Below are 16,397 nucleotides of genomic sequence, written 5' to 3' on the forward strand. Positions count from 1 at the left end.
AGCATTTTTCTTGGTTTTCGCACCATAACGTTAGTATAAGTAAATAGAAATCTATGAAATTTAAACACAAGGTTTATGACCATAAAAGAAAGGTTGGGTTTGATTTTGGGAGTTTTGGTCCCAACATAATAAGGGGCCCAAAGGGTCCAAAATTAAACTTTTGTTTGATTTCATCAAAATTGAATAATTGGGGTTCTTTGATATGCTGAATCTAACTGTCATGACTGTGTATGTAGATTCTTAACTTTTGGTCCCGTTTTCAAATTGGTCTACATTAAGGTCCAAAGGGTCCAAAATTAAACTTAGTTTGATTTTGACAAAAAATGAATCAGTTAGGTTCTTTGATATGCTGAATCTAAAAATGTACTTAGATTCTTGATTATTGGCCCAGTTTTCAAGTTGGTCCAAATCGGGGTCCAAAATTAAACTTTGTTTGATTTCATCAAAAATTGAATAAATGGGGTTCTTTGATATACCAAATCTAACTGTGTATGTAGATTCTTCATTTTTGGTCCTGTTTTCAAATTGGTCTACACTAAAGTCCAAAGGGTCCAAAATTAAACTTAGTCTGATTTTAACAAAAATTGAAATCTTGAAGTTCTTTGATATACTGAATTCAAAAATGTACTTAGATTTTTTATTATGGGCCCAGTTTTCAAGTTGGTCCAAATCAGGATCTAAAATTATTATATTAAGTATTGTGCAATAGCAAGTCTTTTCAATTGCACAGTATTGCGCAATGGCAAGAAATATCTAATTGCACAATATTGTGAAATATCAAAAAGAAATTTAATTAGAGTTATCTTTCTTTGTCCAGAATAGTAAGCAAGAAATATCTAATTGCAAAATATTGTGCAATAGCAAGATTTTTTTTTAATTGGAGTTATCTTTCTTTGTCCAGAATCAACTTAAATCTTTGTTATATACAATATACAATGTATATTCACTTTTTACTACCAACTGATAAATTAAAATAATCTTTACCATTCAGTGATAACAAGCAGTTTTTTTACATCTTAATATTTTATGATGTATTTAAATGAGTAGTTATTGTTGCAAACTCCATTAGAAATTTTAATTGAGATTAGTTTTGGAATAAGGGAAAGGGGGATGTGATTAAAAAAATTGGGTTCAATTTTTCTCATTTGAAATTTCATAAATAAAAAAGAAAATTTCTTCAAACATTTTTTTGAGAGGATTAATATTCAACAGCATAGTGAATTGCTCTAAGAGAAACAAAAATTTTAAGTTCATTAGAACACATTCATTCTGTGTCAGAAACCTATGCTGTGTCAACTATTTAATCACAATCCAAATTTAGAGCTGAATCCAGCTTGAATGTTGTGTCCATACTTGCCCTAACCGTTCAGGGTTCAACCTCTGCGGTCGTATAAAGCTACGCCCTGCGGAGCATCTGGTTATGTTTTTATTTTATGCTGTCTATGTTGATGGATTGGAATATAATTAACATTAAAAGACCAGATAAGAAATACAAGGTGCAATTGTAAAATGGGAAAACATGATGACAAAAACTGATATGACTCGAACCTCGCTATAGCTGAAATGGGTTGATGTCTTTCAACATGTCAAAAGTTCAAATCTGTTGAACAGGCCGGACAAATAAAAATAAGTTTATATTTGACCGGTTCTTAGGATTATATTCTAAATGAGATCCATTGTAGTTATTACTAATGGAATGAAAAGGGAAATGGTATTTGTTTTGTAACACCACTGACTGGTGACGCTAACTATTGAGTGCCAGCCAATATATGTTTTCAAATGTATGCAACCTGTCTTTTGACATATTGTCGTTGATATTCTTATTTTATTTTCTCATTCACTTGCCTTGATAGTATACATAACTTTTTACCCCTCCTGACTCAAATATTACCTCTTGTGTTTGATATAGTGATCTGTTTACTTTTAACTTCAAGGCTACCATCTGTTAATAGAGTGGTCTGCTCAATTTTAACTTCAATGCTATCATCTGTTGAAAGAGTGATATTATCACTTTTAACTTCAAGGCTACCATCTCTTGATAGAGTGATCTGCTCAATTTTAACTTCAAGGCTACCATCTGTTGAAAGAGTGATATTATCACTTTTAACTTCAAGGCTACCATCTCTTGATAGAGTGATCTGCTCACTTTTAACTTCAATGCTACCATCTGTTGAAAGAGTGATATTATCACTTTTAACTTCAAGGCTACCATCTCTTGATAGAGTGATCTGCTCACTTTTAACTTCAAGGCTACCATCTGTTGAAAGAGTGATATTATCACTTTTAACTTCAAGGCTACCATCTCTTGATAGAGTGATCTGCCCATTTTTAACTTCAAGGCTACCATCTGTTGATAGAGTGATCCGCCCACTGATAACTTCAAGGCTACCATCTTTTGATAGAGTGGTCTGCCCATTTTTATAAGACCGCAAAAATTGAAAAATTTTTGGTCGTATATTGGTATCAAGTTGGCGTCGTTGTCGTCCGAATACTTTTAGTTTTCGCACTCCAACGTCAGTAAAAGTGAATAGAAATCTATGAAATTTTAACACAAGGATTATGACCACAAAAGGAAGGTTGGGATTGTATTTGGGAGTTTTGGTCCCATTATTTTAGGAATTAGGGGCCAAAAAGAGCCCAAATAAGCATTTTCTTGGTTTTCGCAATATAACTTTAGTTTAAGTAAATAGAAATCTATGAAATTTTGACACAAGGTTTATGACCTCAAAAATAAAACATAAAAATGAAAAACGTTTCCAGTATTTAAAAAAATCTACCAGTGATTTATTCATAAAAAGAAGGAAAGTGCCATGTGTACTCTTCAAAATAAAGCAAAAAAAAGTGTATGTCACTGACCTTTCAAAAAAGTTATGAGCAATTTTCATGTTTTTTTTTCTCGTTCGTTTTGAAGAAAAGAGTTGTCTTTCTTCAGAACATTGCATCTGACGTCATAGTACAAACTCTCCTTGCTGGCGCACTGTTTGAAAAAAATCGAAAATTGGACGTTTGAAACCCACTTTTAAATTTCCAAGACTAACAACTATATTCACCAACTTTAATATCCGGTAATACAAGAGATTAAATGCATGTATCAGTATCAGATCTTATGAATAAGATGCTGTTGCCGAACAACATTATAAACCTTCAGAAACAGCATCCGTCGGAATGGAAAATTGTTTGAAATAACCTTTCACGCCGCTTTTGTTAGGAAAGGCTTTTTTGTCCTCTGCCCCTCATTAGCAAAATTATTGAAAATAAAAAAAGAAATGAAAGATGTTAACTAACTTACAGAGTATTTGACTTTATCCGACTAGATGTGTGGTTTTTTTTCCTCGTCAATTTTAGAAGGTTGCCGTAACGAACTCATTCAAGACTGTTGACAGACGGACATACAAAAGCATGGGCGGACTTTTTTATACCATTATTTTTCACGACTAAGACGAACGTATAGAAATTATTCCATCTAGTTTGTGAATTCATTATTTTTGAATAATAGTAAGATTTAAGGAAATTAAAAATATAGGTATAATATATGAATTAAAGTTTTTGATTCTGAAAGGTTATACATCTATCATAAAATGCAATCCCTGTTATTACTACTCTACGTGTTTTAAATAAACAAGACAGTAAATATAAAATGCAAAACGTTTTTAATTCAAAAATTAATTTCGAAATAGTTTTCCGTTGAAAACTACAAAATCAGATTTCTCCAACAGGATAAAATGTTATAAATCTAAATTGCTCATTTTGGAAATTAAAACACAGACAAGGTTGTTGCCGGCATTGAAAATAAAATTTGTTTTCAATCTTTCCGGTCATAGTTGTAACTAAATGAAAGGAAGAGATTGTGTGTTGTATATTATTCTTTTTATTAATATGTTTTGTCTAATTTCCTAATGCATGAAGGGTAAAACTTTGGTTGGCTTCCTTGCTTTGTATAAATCTTTATTCAAGCTTTGTAATTAAGATTATTGACATCTTCATATATAGGTATATAAACCTGTATATATGATATTTCAATTCAATTGGACGTTATCAAAATATAATAATATACAAATTAATATACAAACAAAGCAAGCAAGCTAACCAAAGTGATGATCTACATACAGTAGGAAATTAGCTGTAATCTACAGTGAAATCAGGAGAAATGTTTATCATTTCCCTTTAAGACAATTTGAAATGAAACAAATGACAAACGACAATGACCCTTTGTCATAATTTTATTTTTACTATAAGATTTTGTCAAATAAGCAGTAGAAATAAATTTTAACTTCATTGCAAGATCCGACATTATTTTACGAGAATCATCATGCATACGTTGCCAGCATGTCAAAACTTCTAGGAATAATTGCTTATCGGCCTAACCTTCTGAATACTCATCTTTTGAAATATTTGAAAAATTGACATTAAAATTAGAAGGATCATATCATAAGAAACACGTGGACCAAGTTTTAAGTTGGTAGGACTTCAACTTAATTAAAAACCAGCTTGATCAAAAACTTTAATCTGAAGCGGGACAGACTGACGCACATACCAGAAAACACAATGCCCATAAATTGGGCATGAAAATAACTTTCACCTATCTTATTAACCTGTACACAATCGAGGCAAACGAAAGAAAAAATCTACGCAAGTGAAAGAATAAAAAAAAATGAAATGCAGATCGGGACAAATATAAGACAAAATCTACGCATCTGAAAGAATAAAGAAAAATATATGTAGATCGGCGCAAATGCAAAAAGTCGATATCAAAATTTATATTTCATTATTATTATAAGAATGAAGATTAAATATACTGTAGTATCTTTTGTGTCCATTTGTGCTAAATTTCAACAAGATATCAGCACATCGCTTAATTCCTCTTTTCTTGAAGGACTTATTTTTAAGCGTACACCATGATGGAATCAATGAAAAACATGAAATAGGACGTTATAATTTGACGTGTTTTTATTGCTAGAAACAACGTCATAGAGCTTTTATGTCACTACCAAGTTGCGTTAGTTGATGCGCATAAACAATAGGCTGTTTGGTCTTTAAGGTCCAAAGGGTCCAAAATTAAACTTAGTTTGATTTTAACAAAAATTTAATCCTTGGGGTTCTTTGATATGCTGAATCTAAAAATGTACTAAGATTTTTGATTTTTAGCCCAGTTTTCAAGTTGGTCCAAATCGGGGTCCAAAATTAAACTTTGTTTGATTTCATCAAAAATAGAATAATTGGGGTTCTTTGATATGCAAAATCTAACTGTGTACAAATGTATGTAGATTCTTAATTTTTGGTCCCGTTCTCAAATTGGTCTACATTAAAGTCCAAAGGGTCCAAAATTAAATTAAGTTTGATTTTAACAAAAATTGAATTCTTGGGCTTCTTTGATATGCTGAATCTAAACATGTACTTAGATTTTTGATTATGGGCCCAGTTTCAAGTTGGTCCAAATCAGGATCCAAAATTATATACTAAGTATTGTGCAATAGCAAGAAATTTTCAATTGCACAGTATTCAGCAATAGCAAGAAATCTTCAATTGCTCAGTATTGTGCAATAGCAAGAAAATTTCAATTGCACAGTATTGCGCAATAGCAAATAATCTTCAATTGCACAGTATTGCGCAATAGCAAGAAATATCTAATTGCACAATATTGTGCAATAGGAAGAAATTTTCAATTGGAGTTATCTTTCTTTGTCCAGAATAGTAGTTGAATCAACTTAAATCATTGTTTTATACAATATACAATGTATATTCACTTTTACTACCAACTGATAAATTAAAACAATCTTTACCATTCAGTGATAAGGCCACACCAATTTAATTTCTTGTTCTACGGATTTTTGGACTCCAAAATTTGAGGGGAGCGAGCGATTTGAAAATTGTAATAAAAAAATATTTAATTTGCAAATTTTTGAGGCGAAGCTTGAAAAGTAAAGGCGAGCGATTATATATTTTTTTTGTAAACATAAAGTAGTAGGTTTTGACAATATTAAAACTTGTCCCTGTTCACCAAGAAATAATTAAATCTGGTCTTGTATGTGTTACTGACAATGAAACAATTCTCCATCCAAGTCATAATCAGTTTGGGGGCAACCCCTTAATGTTATAAATATCCCTTTTACATGTTTTATGAGGGATCAATATAAGTTATAATATATTTGTTCGTACAAAAGGGCTCATATTTTCTCAAAGAACTATATATCTATCTGGTATTAAATGGTCAAAACATGTCCAAGAATTTTGTAATATTCCTGGAAATTTAACCATGTTAAATTAACACATCTACTCTAACAGTTTCATATTATTCAAAATAAGTGGACCCCTCTTTTAGAAAAAGTTGTTTAAAATATGATGTAACTCTCCTCTTTTTGAGTACAAAATTCCAATTTTTCAAAGGTTTTGTATAGAAGAACTATACAAATCCTTGGTATTTGTATTTTCTTTTCTACATCAGTAAACTGACCCCTTGTCTGAGGGAGGATTGTTCTCAACCTAATAATAACAAACACAGGTCAAAGTACAGCCTTGTACACAGGGCTTTGATACAGACTAAACAGCAAGCTATAAAGGACCCCAACATTATTAGCGTACACAATTCGATCTAATTTATACATCCAAACGGGAAAATACCAATGAACAACATCAACAAACGATAACTACTGAACGACAGGCCCCTGAATCAATCAGGACAGGTACATACACATTCAGCGGCTATGGATAGTTTTGTTTGGCCAGCATACAATAAAATTGCAGTTGAAGGCAAATCCTTCAGACGTTCTTTGTACTTTATTCTAACAACGAACATTTTTTTAAAGGAAATATAAGTAAGGGGGAAAGAAACCAATTTTTTGTTCTTTACAGGTATTTCCGCTGTTATAAATTTATATCGGAGCACTCCCACTTTGGATAAATAAGTTTCATGCTAAAACAAATATTCTCACAGATATTTACACAGTGTGGTGGGGTGCTTTTATGTTTAAAATCTTTATATACAGGTTAGACTTAAAAACAAATTTTGATATCTTTTTATAATATTTACCAAAAAAAAACTGTGCGGGAAATGGACATGACTAAATTTCCAGATGCGGGAAGCTGGAATAAAAAAAAATATAAAAAAATTCTACTTTGAAAAAAATAGGTGCGGGTGGGTCCGTCGAACAAGTAAACAATTTGGTGTGGCCTAACAAGCACTTTTTTTACATTTTAATTTTTCTCATTTTAGATTTCATAAATAATAAGAAAATTTCTTCAAACATTTTTTTGAGAGGATTAATATTCAACAGCATAGTGAATTGCTCAAAAGCAAAACAAAAATTTTAAGTTCATTAGACCACATTCATTCTGTGTCAGAAACCTATGCTGTGTCAACTATTTAATCACAATCCAAATTTAGAGCTGAATCCAGCTTGATTGTATCCATTCTTGCCCCAACCGTTCAGGGTTCAACCTCTGCGGTCGTAGAAAGCTGCGCCCTGCGGAGCATCTGGTTAATTTCTAGGCTACCATCTTGATACAGTGATCTGCTCGCTTTTAAATTCTAGGCTACCATCTGTTGATAGAGTGGTCTGCCCATTTTTAACTTCTAGGCTACCATCTATTGATACAGTGATGCCCACTTTTAACTTCAAGGCTACCATCTGTTGATAGAGTTATCCGCCCACTGATAACTTCTAGGCTGCCATCTGTTGATAGAGTGGTCTGCCCATTTTTAACTACTAGGCTACCATCTGTTGATAGAGTGATCTGCTCATTTTTAACTTCAAGGCTACCATCTGTTGATTGAGTGGTCTGCCCATTTTTTACTTCCAGGCTACCATCTGTTGATAAAGTGATCTGCTCACTTTAATCGTCAAGGCTACCAACTGTTGATATAATGGTCTGCTCACTTTTAACTTCAAGGCTACCATCTATTGATAGAGTGATCTGCTCATTTTTAGCTTCAAGGCTAACACCTGTTGATACAGTGATCTGCCAATATTAGCTTATAGGCTACACTCTGTTGATTCAGTGATCTGCTCACTGATAACTTCTAGACTATAAGACTTGCGGTGTTTCATTTTAACATTATGTAAGATGCTCTAGCGGATGTGTCTTATCATTTCATAAAAAGTTAAAAACAGTTTGCAAATGATCTTTGTCTAGGGCATTCTGGGTAAATGCTGATTTGTATTTCATTTTCATTCTACCCGTATAGACTCTTTTTAACAACTGGACGGTATGAACATAAATGATGTTTTCATTGATATATGGACTTTTTTTTATCATATTTTGCAATATTGAAGGTAAGACTTAGTACAAAAACAGTCATTTTCCAAAAGTGCAGTGTTTCAATGCTGATCTTTGTCTTTGTTATTCTTCATGATATTTGTTGAAAAGTGCATGCTTTTGGATACTGTCAAAACATTCCTTAGGTTATTGCCAAACGCTCAAATAGAATTATATCAGATCTGAGATATAATACCCCCATTGGAAATATTTGTTTTGTGAAATATACTATACATTAAAAGGTGTAATTAAATATAATCAATGTGATTTTTGTCGAACCTGCCACTTTTGTCGCAGAAAGCTCGACATATGGATAGTGATCCGGCGGCAAGGGTGTTAAATAGCTTCTTAAAAGCTTTATATTTTAGAAGGTGGAAGACCTGGATGCTGCATACTTTGTATATATATGCCTTATGTTACAAAGTTTCTGTCTGTCACATGCATATTGTCCTTGACCTGTTTTTCATGGTTCAGTGACTACTTGGAAAAAAGTGAAGATTTCTTGTAATGTTAATTTCTCTTTTATTATGAGTAATAGGATAACTATAGTTGGTATGTTCGTACCTTACAAGGTCATCATCTCCATCAGACAGTTTTCATTTGACCTTGACCTCATTGCATGGATCAGTGAACAAGGTTAAGTTTTGTATCTCAGATACTATATGCAGTAGATCTAGTATAGTTGGTGTATGGAAGGGTTGTAAGGTGTAAATGTCCAACTGCAAGTGTCATCTGACCTTGAATACATTTTCATGGTTCAGTGGATATAGTTAAGTTTTCTTATACTGTATGCAATAGGTATACTATACAATGTATTTGGTGAATGAATTGATTGTAAGGTATACATGTCCAACTACCAGGTGTCATATGACTTTGACCTCATTTTTAGGGTTCCATGATCAAAGTTAAGTTTTTGTTGAGTTTTGTTCTTTTTTTCTAATACTATATGCAATGCATGAGGCAACTATATTTGGTGTATGGACATTATTTATTATGTACATGTCAGTCTGGCAGGTTTTTTTCGACCTTGTCCTCATTTTCACGTTTTGCAAATTACTGCTGAGTTTTTGTGTTTTGGTCTGTTTTTCTTAAACTATAAGCAATAGGTATAGTATATTTGGTGTATGGGAGGATTGTAAGCTGTTAATATCTGTCTGGCAGGTATCATCTGACCGTGACCTTATTTTGGTGGGGTTCATTGTTCAATATTAAGTTTTCATGGTTACGTTTGTTTCTTGTATATACTATACGCAATAGGTCAACTATATTTAATGCATATATAGAATTGTAAGGTGTACATGTCTGCCTTGCATTGTTCATCTGACTTTGAACTTTTACCATGGTTCATTGGTCAATCATGAATGTTAAGTTTACTTGGTTAAGTCTGTTTCTTAGAAACTATAAGCAATAGGTCAACTAGATATAGTAGGGATGTCAACTCGGTGAAGTTTTATTAATCGAGTACTCGTTTGATTTACCGAGTGGTACTCATATTCGCTCGGTAAAATATTTACAAAATGGAAACACAAAACTATACCCATTTTACCTATTGTTGGTTGTTCGTTGTCTAATGGACGTAAAACTCTCATCATTATTAGATACATAAACGAAGGACCAGATTAAACAGTCCCAGAAATTGTATATCATAATTAGCTCATTTACTACATGCACTAATTATGTAAACTGACAATTATCTGATCAATTAATTAATAAACATCTATACAAAATTGTAAACTCAAACAACAGTATTTGTGAATTGTACAAAAACACATTAAGTGATCAACAAAGGTGTTATAATAATGACTTACTAATGGCCTTAACCATTCTCTGGGGGTCGACACAGGGTTGAACGAATTATTTTTTATTTACCTTTTTATTTAGAAATATTATCCTTTCAACTTTTCTGGGACGAGTCGATTTCTCGACTTTGTAACGTAACTAACAGTATTGCTGATAAAAATATTTGTTCTGACGATACAGAGGTGGTGGAATTCCTAAGACACGATTAGCTAAAAGTGTAAGCATTGGAAATGTCCTCTTTTTCATAGCTAGCTACCTCTGTTCGAGGGAATTTTAAATGACAATTAAACGCAAACTTTCGAAAACGTATTTTAATATTGAATAATATTTAATTTCACAGGAGGCACTTTTGATAGAAAATATCTTCATTAATCAGGCAACAACATTGTAACAGAAATTGATTAGTCGAGTATCATTTTGGTATTCGATACTCGGTACTACCGAGCAATAATCGAGTACTCGTTGACATCCCTAATATATAGTGTAGTGAATGATTTTAAGGTGTACATGTATTTCTCGTTTGGTTTATCTGACCTTGACCTCCTTTTCTTGGATTATGTTAATTTTATGTGATAGTTGTAGTAAAGCTTTATATTAAGGACTATATACATAATTATAAGCAATGGTGAGTAAAGAAGGCAAGACATTTCAACATGTTCACTCTTGTCTGAGTTACAATTTTGCAAATTGTTTCTGTAGATATTACTGACTCAATAAGCAGATTTTGCATGCATCATTTATTTCTATTCCGGTGGGAAATACTTCATTTATGTAAAGTGATACATGTTTACTTCCATAGTATTTGATTGATGCAGTCTTTTAAGTCAGTATTAATGATCTATTTTCACTATAACAAATTAAAATTCCATCATCTAACAAAATATTGGAACAACTAGTTAATTATAAAAGTTACAGTTTTTCTTTTGAATTACAGGATATGTATCAATTCGAAATATACATGAAGGAGCATTTTTCATAAGAGCTTTCTTGTCTGTTGCCAAGAGTAAATACAATGAGGAACATATCGAGGAGATATTAAGATATGTGAGAAGAGAAATAGCTACGAATCCAGAATATGCACCACAATCTGGAAGCTTGGCACAAAAATGTCAGATGGCACAAGTAGAGACTACATCTACGAAGAAATTTTTCTTGTAATAACAGTTCAATAAAACTGATTTGGGAGGAAAATTGTTATCAAACCATTTATGACCATTATCATAAACTAAGTATATATTTTCCAAGTTCAAGGATTTATGCAACTGATTTATTTAAAGTCCTCATTTTTTTATGAATAGATAAAACCTTTTTGTTTATTCATCAAACATTGAAAATATCGTCTCAAATTTATTCATAAGGTCCAGTTTTATTTTCTTTCCTTTCGCCATTAGTGGTGTTATTATGAAAAAACTAACTTTTGTGAGCGATAGTTCATTTATTTGTTTTGTTTTGCATTAAATGTTCTTTTGGTAGTCCGTCTGTCCGTTCGTCCATCTGTCCCGCTTCAGGTTAAAGCTTTTAATCAAGGTAGTTATTGATGAAGTTGAAGTCCAATCAACTTGAAACTTAGTACACATGTTCCTTATTGTATGATCTTTCTAATTTTAATGCCAAATAAGAGTTTTGACCCCAATTTCACAGTCCACTAAACATGGAAATGATAGCGCGAGTGGGGGATCCGTGTACTATGGACACATTCTTGTTTAGAAATCTTTTTCATATACAGTATTTTCATCATTAAAGAATTAAAGAATTAATAATTATTGTTGATACATGTTTTTGGTTTGTATAGAATTTTTCATTAACAAATGAATGAGACGTTCAGATCATAGCACACTCATTTTTATCATTGTACAGATAATAGACTACTTTCGAGTTATGTCCTTCACTTCAAACGTTCTTCAATTATGCTTGCCTTTATAATGCCATTTACCAGATAGAGGAAACCGCCTGTTTCCCTGCACTATCAAGTTCTCCAAGCATCTTTGGGATTGTCTTTATGCAGGATAAACTAAAAATAATGTTTGTTCCAAAGGTTTTTAATCACAATTCCATAATGACAGCAGTGCTGATAACCAATTATAAGAATTTAATTTGCCGAAAATTTGTGCAATATATATAAGATCATATTTGTTCAATCGCATGGGAAGGAAGTAACGATACGAATGATGTCAATTAAAACCTAATTTTTTTACGGAAATGCATGAACTCGAAAATGGTCGATTGACAGATTTTAGGATTATCATTGTATAGAAAATTGTCAGAATATAGCACTGTCATTTTACATATAACTGAGATGTTAAAGCACTATCATTGAACAGATAACTGACAGATTTTATCACTGTGATTGTACAGAAAACTGACAGATTTTATCACTGTGATTGTACAGATAACTGACAGATTTTATCACTATGATTGTACAGATAACTGACAGATTTTATCACTGTGATCATTGTAAACTGACATATTTTATCACTATCATTGTACAGATAACTGACATATTTTATCACTATGATTGTAAATATAACTGACAGAATTTAGCATTTTGTTTTATTGTACATATAATGATTTTATCACTATCATTGTACATATAATTGACATATTTTAGCACTGACATTATTGAGACAATCAATAATTTAAAATCATTCAGGCTTCTGTTTTCAATTTATATATCTTTAAAATATATTGTGTAATGTTTTTTTTACTTTATATGATATGTATAATGACTTATGTGATTGGTTTAACTATCATTTGTTATCATTTGTGTAAGTTCATTAGCAGTCTTTTTTGAGAAATAAATGAATAGAAAAAAAATATTCTTATTTTATGTAGATACGCAATCAGTAATACATTGGTTGTTATACTTCTGTTCATACAACTAAACCACAGTCAGAATATTTCCTAATAGTCTCGCATTAAAAAATCCTGATTATATTTTCCTGACTATCCAACATGATTTTTGTTTTACTTTTCTTACATGTAATTACTAAAATTGAGATAAATTCAGAACATGTGAAAACAAAATCTACGACAATAATGAACCCGGAAGAAAATGAGAAGCAACAGTGGTCTGTTATTAAAACAAATGTAGGAACCTTTGTTCTTAGTAAATTTAACCAACAGCTCAAGATGTTACTTTCTACATGTGGGCTTGATATACTTAACAGGATTATGCAGCATCTGCACATAATGCTGTCGAAATTTACCCTGCTTGTAAAAACTAATTGACCGTTAGTTTGGTAAAGACCTTTACATTAAAATCATCTACTGGGTCTAATCATCCAGCAATTTGTTAATTGTACCTTTTTTTTTCCTTTTTGACCATCTTCAGTGAAGCAAAACAAAAAACACTGCCCTCATTGTGAATCGAATGATCAGTGAACCATGTCAGACCTTTGAAACTATCACCTCCTTCTTGAATATATCAAGTGAACCATAAAACATATTTTCAAACTAGTTCATCCTTCTAGACAATGTCAAGTGAATCCTGCTGCACCTCTGTATAAAACTCTGTCATCCCTCTGAACAATGTCCAGTGAACCCTGTAGCACTTTGCAAACTCTGTCGCCCTTCTGAACAATGTCCAGTAGTGAACCCTGTAGCACCTTGCAAACTCAATGGCCGCCAGCGAGGGACTTAGTTAAACATAGGACCCTATGGGAAATGCATACTTGTAATGTCTTCTTTTAGAAAATCACAGAATAGAATGCCATATTACATGTTCTAAACCAAGTTTTATCTTTTTTATATAATTTCAAAAACCAAAGTAGATTCAGGTGAGCTATACAGCTAGGCTCTTGAGAGCCTCTAGTTTATACTGCAACTAGTTGTGCCTTTTCCCTAATTATAGTAACACAGCTTTATTTTGTACAATTTCAATTTTATCATGGAACACCTTTTCCACAATCAGGGGTTCATTAAGGACAATTTGTGTAACAATGTAAACAGCTATCAATGTATTTATTTTGCAATTTAAACAGATATCAATGTGATAATTCATGTTGAAGTATAAACACAATATTAGGTCAATGTCATAAAAATATAAACTTTTTTGTATTCGGCATATAAATTGGGGAAGGGCTCGGTAAAACCTCGCCTTTCCCCAGTTTCTCAGCCTCATACAAAAAAGTTTATATTTTTCTGACATTGACCTAATATTGTATATGAATACGTACATAGTAAGAATCTTGTACATTAACTATTATAAATTTACCATTGTTGTTGCTAACTGAATTGACAGGGGTTCAATATTTCACATGTATTTAGGTCGAAACTTGGTAACCTTTAAATGTCGAGACAGATAGTTGTCCTTGTTGAAGTTCTTTTTGTCTTTATATATATATGGTATTGTAAGGTTTCTGTTTATATGAATGGTATCCCTTATATCGTTATATTCAATCATTTACCCCTTTGTCAAATGCATACACCATCTATCAACTTAGGATATTAGACAATAAATGTTTTCAAAAAAATGTTACAGTGAAGGACATACATTTATGAAATGACGGAATTGTTTCTGCACCTGATAGATTTAATGTTTTTTTAGTAATACCAATGTCTGTCTTATTTTGTTAATGTCAAATTAAAGTTAATTTTGACTTTTTTTAACGCCTTTTTATTTTATACAATACAAATACTATATTATACAAATACAGGCGAACAGATAACCCTAAGCGATAGTATCTACAATACAAATACTATATTATACAAATACAGGCGAACAGATAACCCGAAGCAATAGTATATAAAATACAAATACTATATTATACAAATACTGGCAAACAGATAACCTGAAGTGATAGTATCTACAATACAAATACTATATTATACAAATACAGGCGAACAGATAACCCGAAGTGATAGTATCTACAATACAAATACAGGCGAACAGATAACCTGAAGCGATAGTATCTACAATACAAATACTATATTATACAAATACAGGCGAACAGATAACCCGAAGCGATAGTATCTACAATTCAAATACTATGTTATACAAATACAGGCGAACAGATAACCCAAAGCGATAGTATCTACAATACAAATACTATATTATACAAATACAGGCGAAAAGATAACCCAAAGCGATAGTATCTACTATACAAATACTATATTATACAAATACAGGCGAACAGATAACCCTAAGCGATAGTATCTACTATACAAATACTATATTATACAAATACAGGCGAACAGATAACCTGAAGTGATAGTATATAAAATACATTTACTATATTATACAAATACAGGCGAACAGATAACCTGAAGTGATAGTATCTACAATACAAATACTATATTATACAAATACAGGCGAACAGATAACCTGAAGTGATAGTATATAAAATACAAATACTATATTATACAAATACAGGCGAACAGATAACCTGAAGTGATAGTATCTACAATACAAATACAGTCGAACAGATAACCCGAAGTGATAGTATCTACAATACAAATACAGGCGAACAGATAACCTGAAGTGATAGTATCTACAATACAAATACTATATTATACAAATACAGGCGAACAGATAACCCGAAGCGATAGTATCTACAATACAAATACTATATTATACAAATACAGGCAAACAGATAACCTGAAGTAATAGTATATAAAATACAAATACTATATTATACAAATACTGGAGAACAGATAACCCGAAGAAGCGATAGTATATACAATACAAATACTATATTATACAAATACAAGCAAACAGATAACCCGAAGCGATAGTATCTACAATACAAATACTATATTATACAAATACAGGCGAAAAGATAACCCAAAGTGATAGTATCTACAATTCAAATACTATGTTATACAAATACAGGCGAACAGATAACCCAAAGCGATAGTATCTACAATACAAATACTATATTATACAAATACAGGCGAAAAGATAACCCAACGCGATAGTATCTACAATACAAATACTATATTATACAAATACAGGCGAACAGATAACCCGAAGCGTAAGTATCTACAATACAAATACTATATAATACAAATACAGGCGAACAGATAACCCGAAGCGATAGTATCTACAATACAAATACTATATTATACAAATACAGGCGAACAGATAACCCAAAGCGATAGTATCTACAATACAAATACTATATTATACAAATACAGGCGAACAGATAACCCAAAGCGATTGTATCTACAATACAAATACAGGCGAACAGATAACCCGAAGCGATAGTATCTACAATACAAATACTATATTATACAAATACAGGCGAACAGATAACCCGAAGCGATAGTATCTACAATACAAATACTATATTATACAAATACAGGTGAACAGATAACCCGAAGTGATAGTATCTACAATACAAATA

At 31.8% G+C, this 16,397-nt stretch overlaps 1 protein-coding gene across 1 annotated transcript in view; it reads left to right on the forward strand.

Annotated features, from left to right (window-relative positions):
• The window catches only part of LOC143054962 (caspase-3-like), a 37,753-nt gene extending 23,097 nt beyond the window's left edge, over window positions 1–14,656 (forward strand). The window contains exon 8 of the mRNA XM_076228054.1: window positions 10,988–14,656. Within this exon, the coding sequence (XP_076084169.1) occupies window positions 10,988–11,211 (224 nt within the window). The 3' untranslated portion in view covers window positions 11,212–14,656. The remainder of the gene's footprint in view (window positions 1–10,987) is intronic.
• The last annotated feature ends 1,741 nt before the right edge of the window (window positions 14,657–16,397 follow it).

Source organism: Mytilus galloprovincialis, chromosome 12 (genome assembly GCF_965363235.1).
Source record: "Mytilus galloprovincialis chromosome 12, xbMytGall1.hap1.1, whole genome shotgun sequence".
In the NCBI taxonomy this organism is placed as follows: domain Eukaryota; kingdom Metazoa; phylum Mollusca; class Bivalvia; order Mytilida; family Mytilidae; genus Mytilus; species Mytilus galloprovincialis.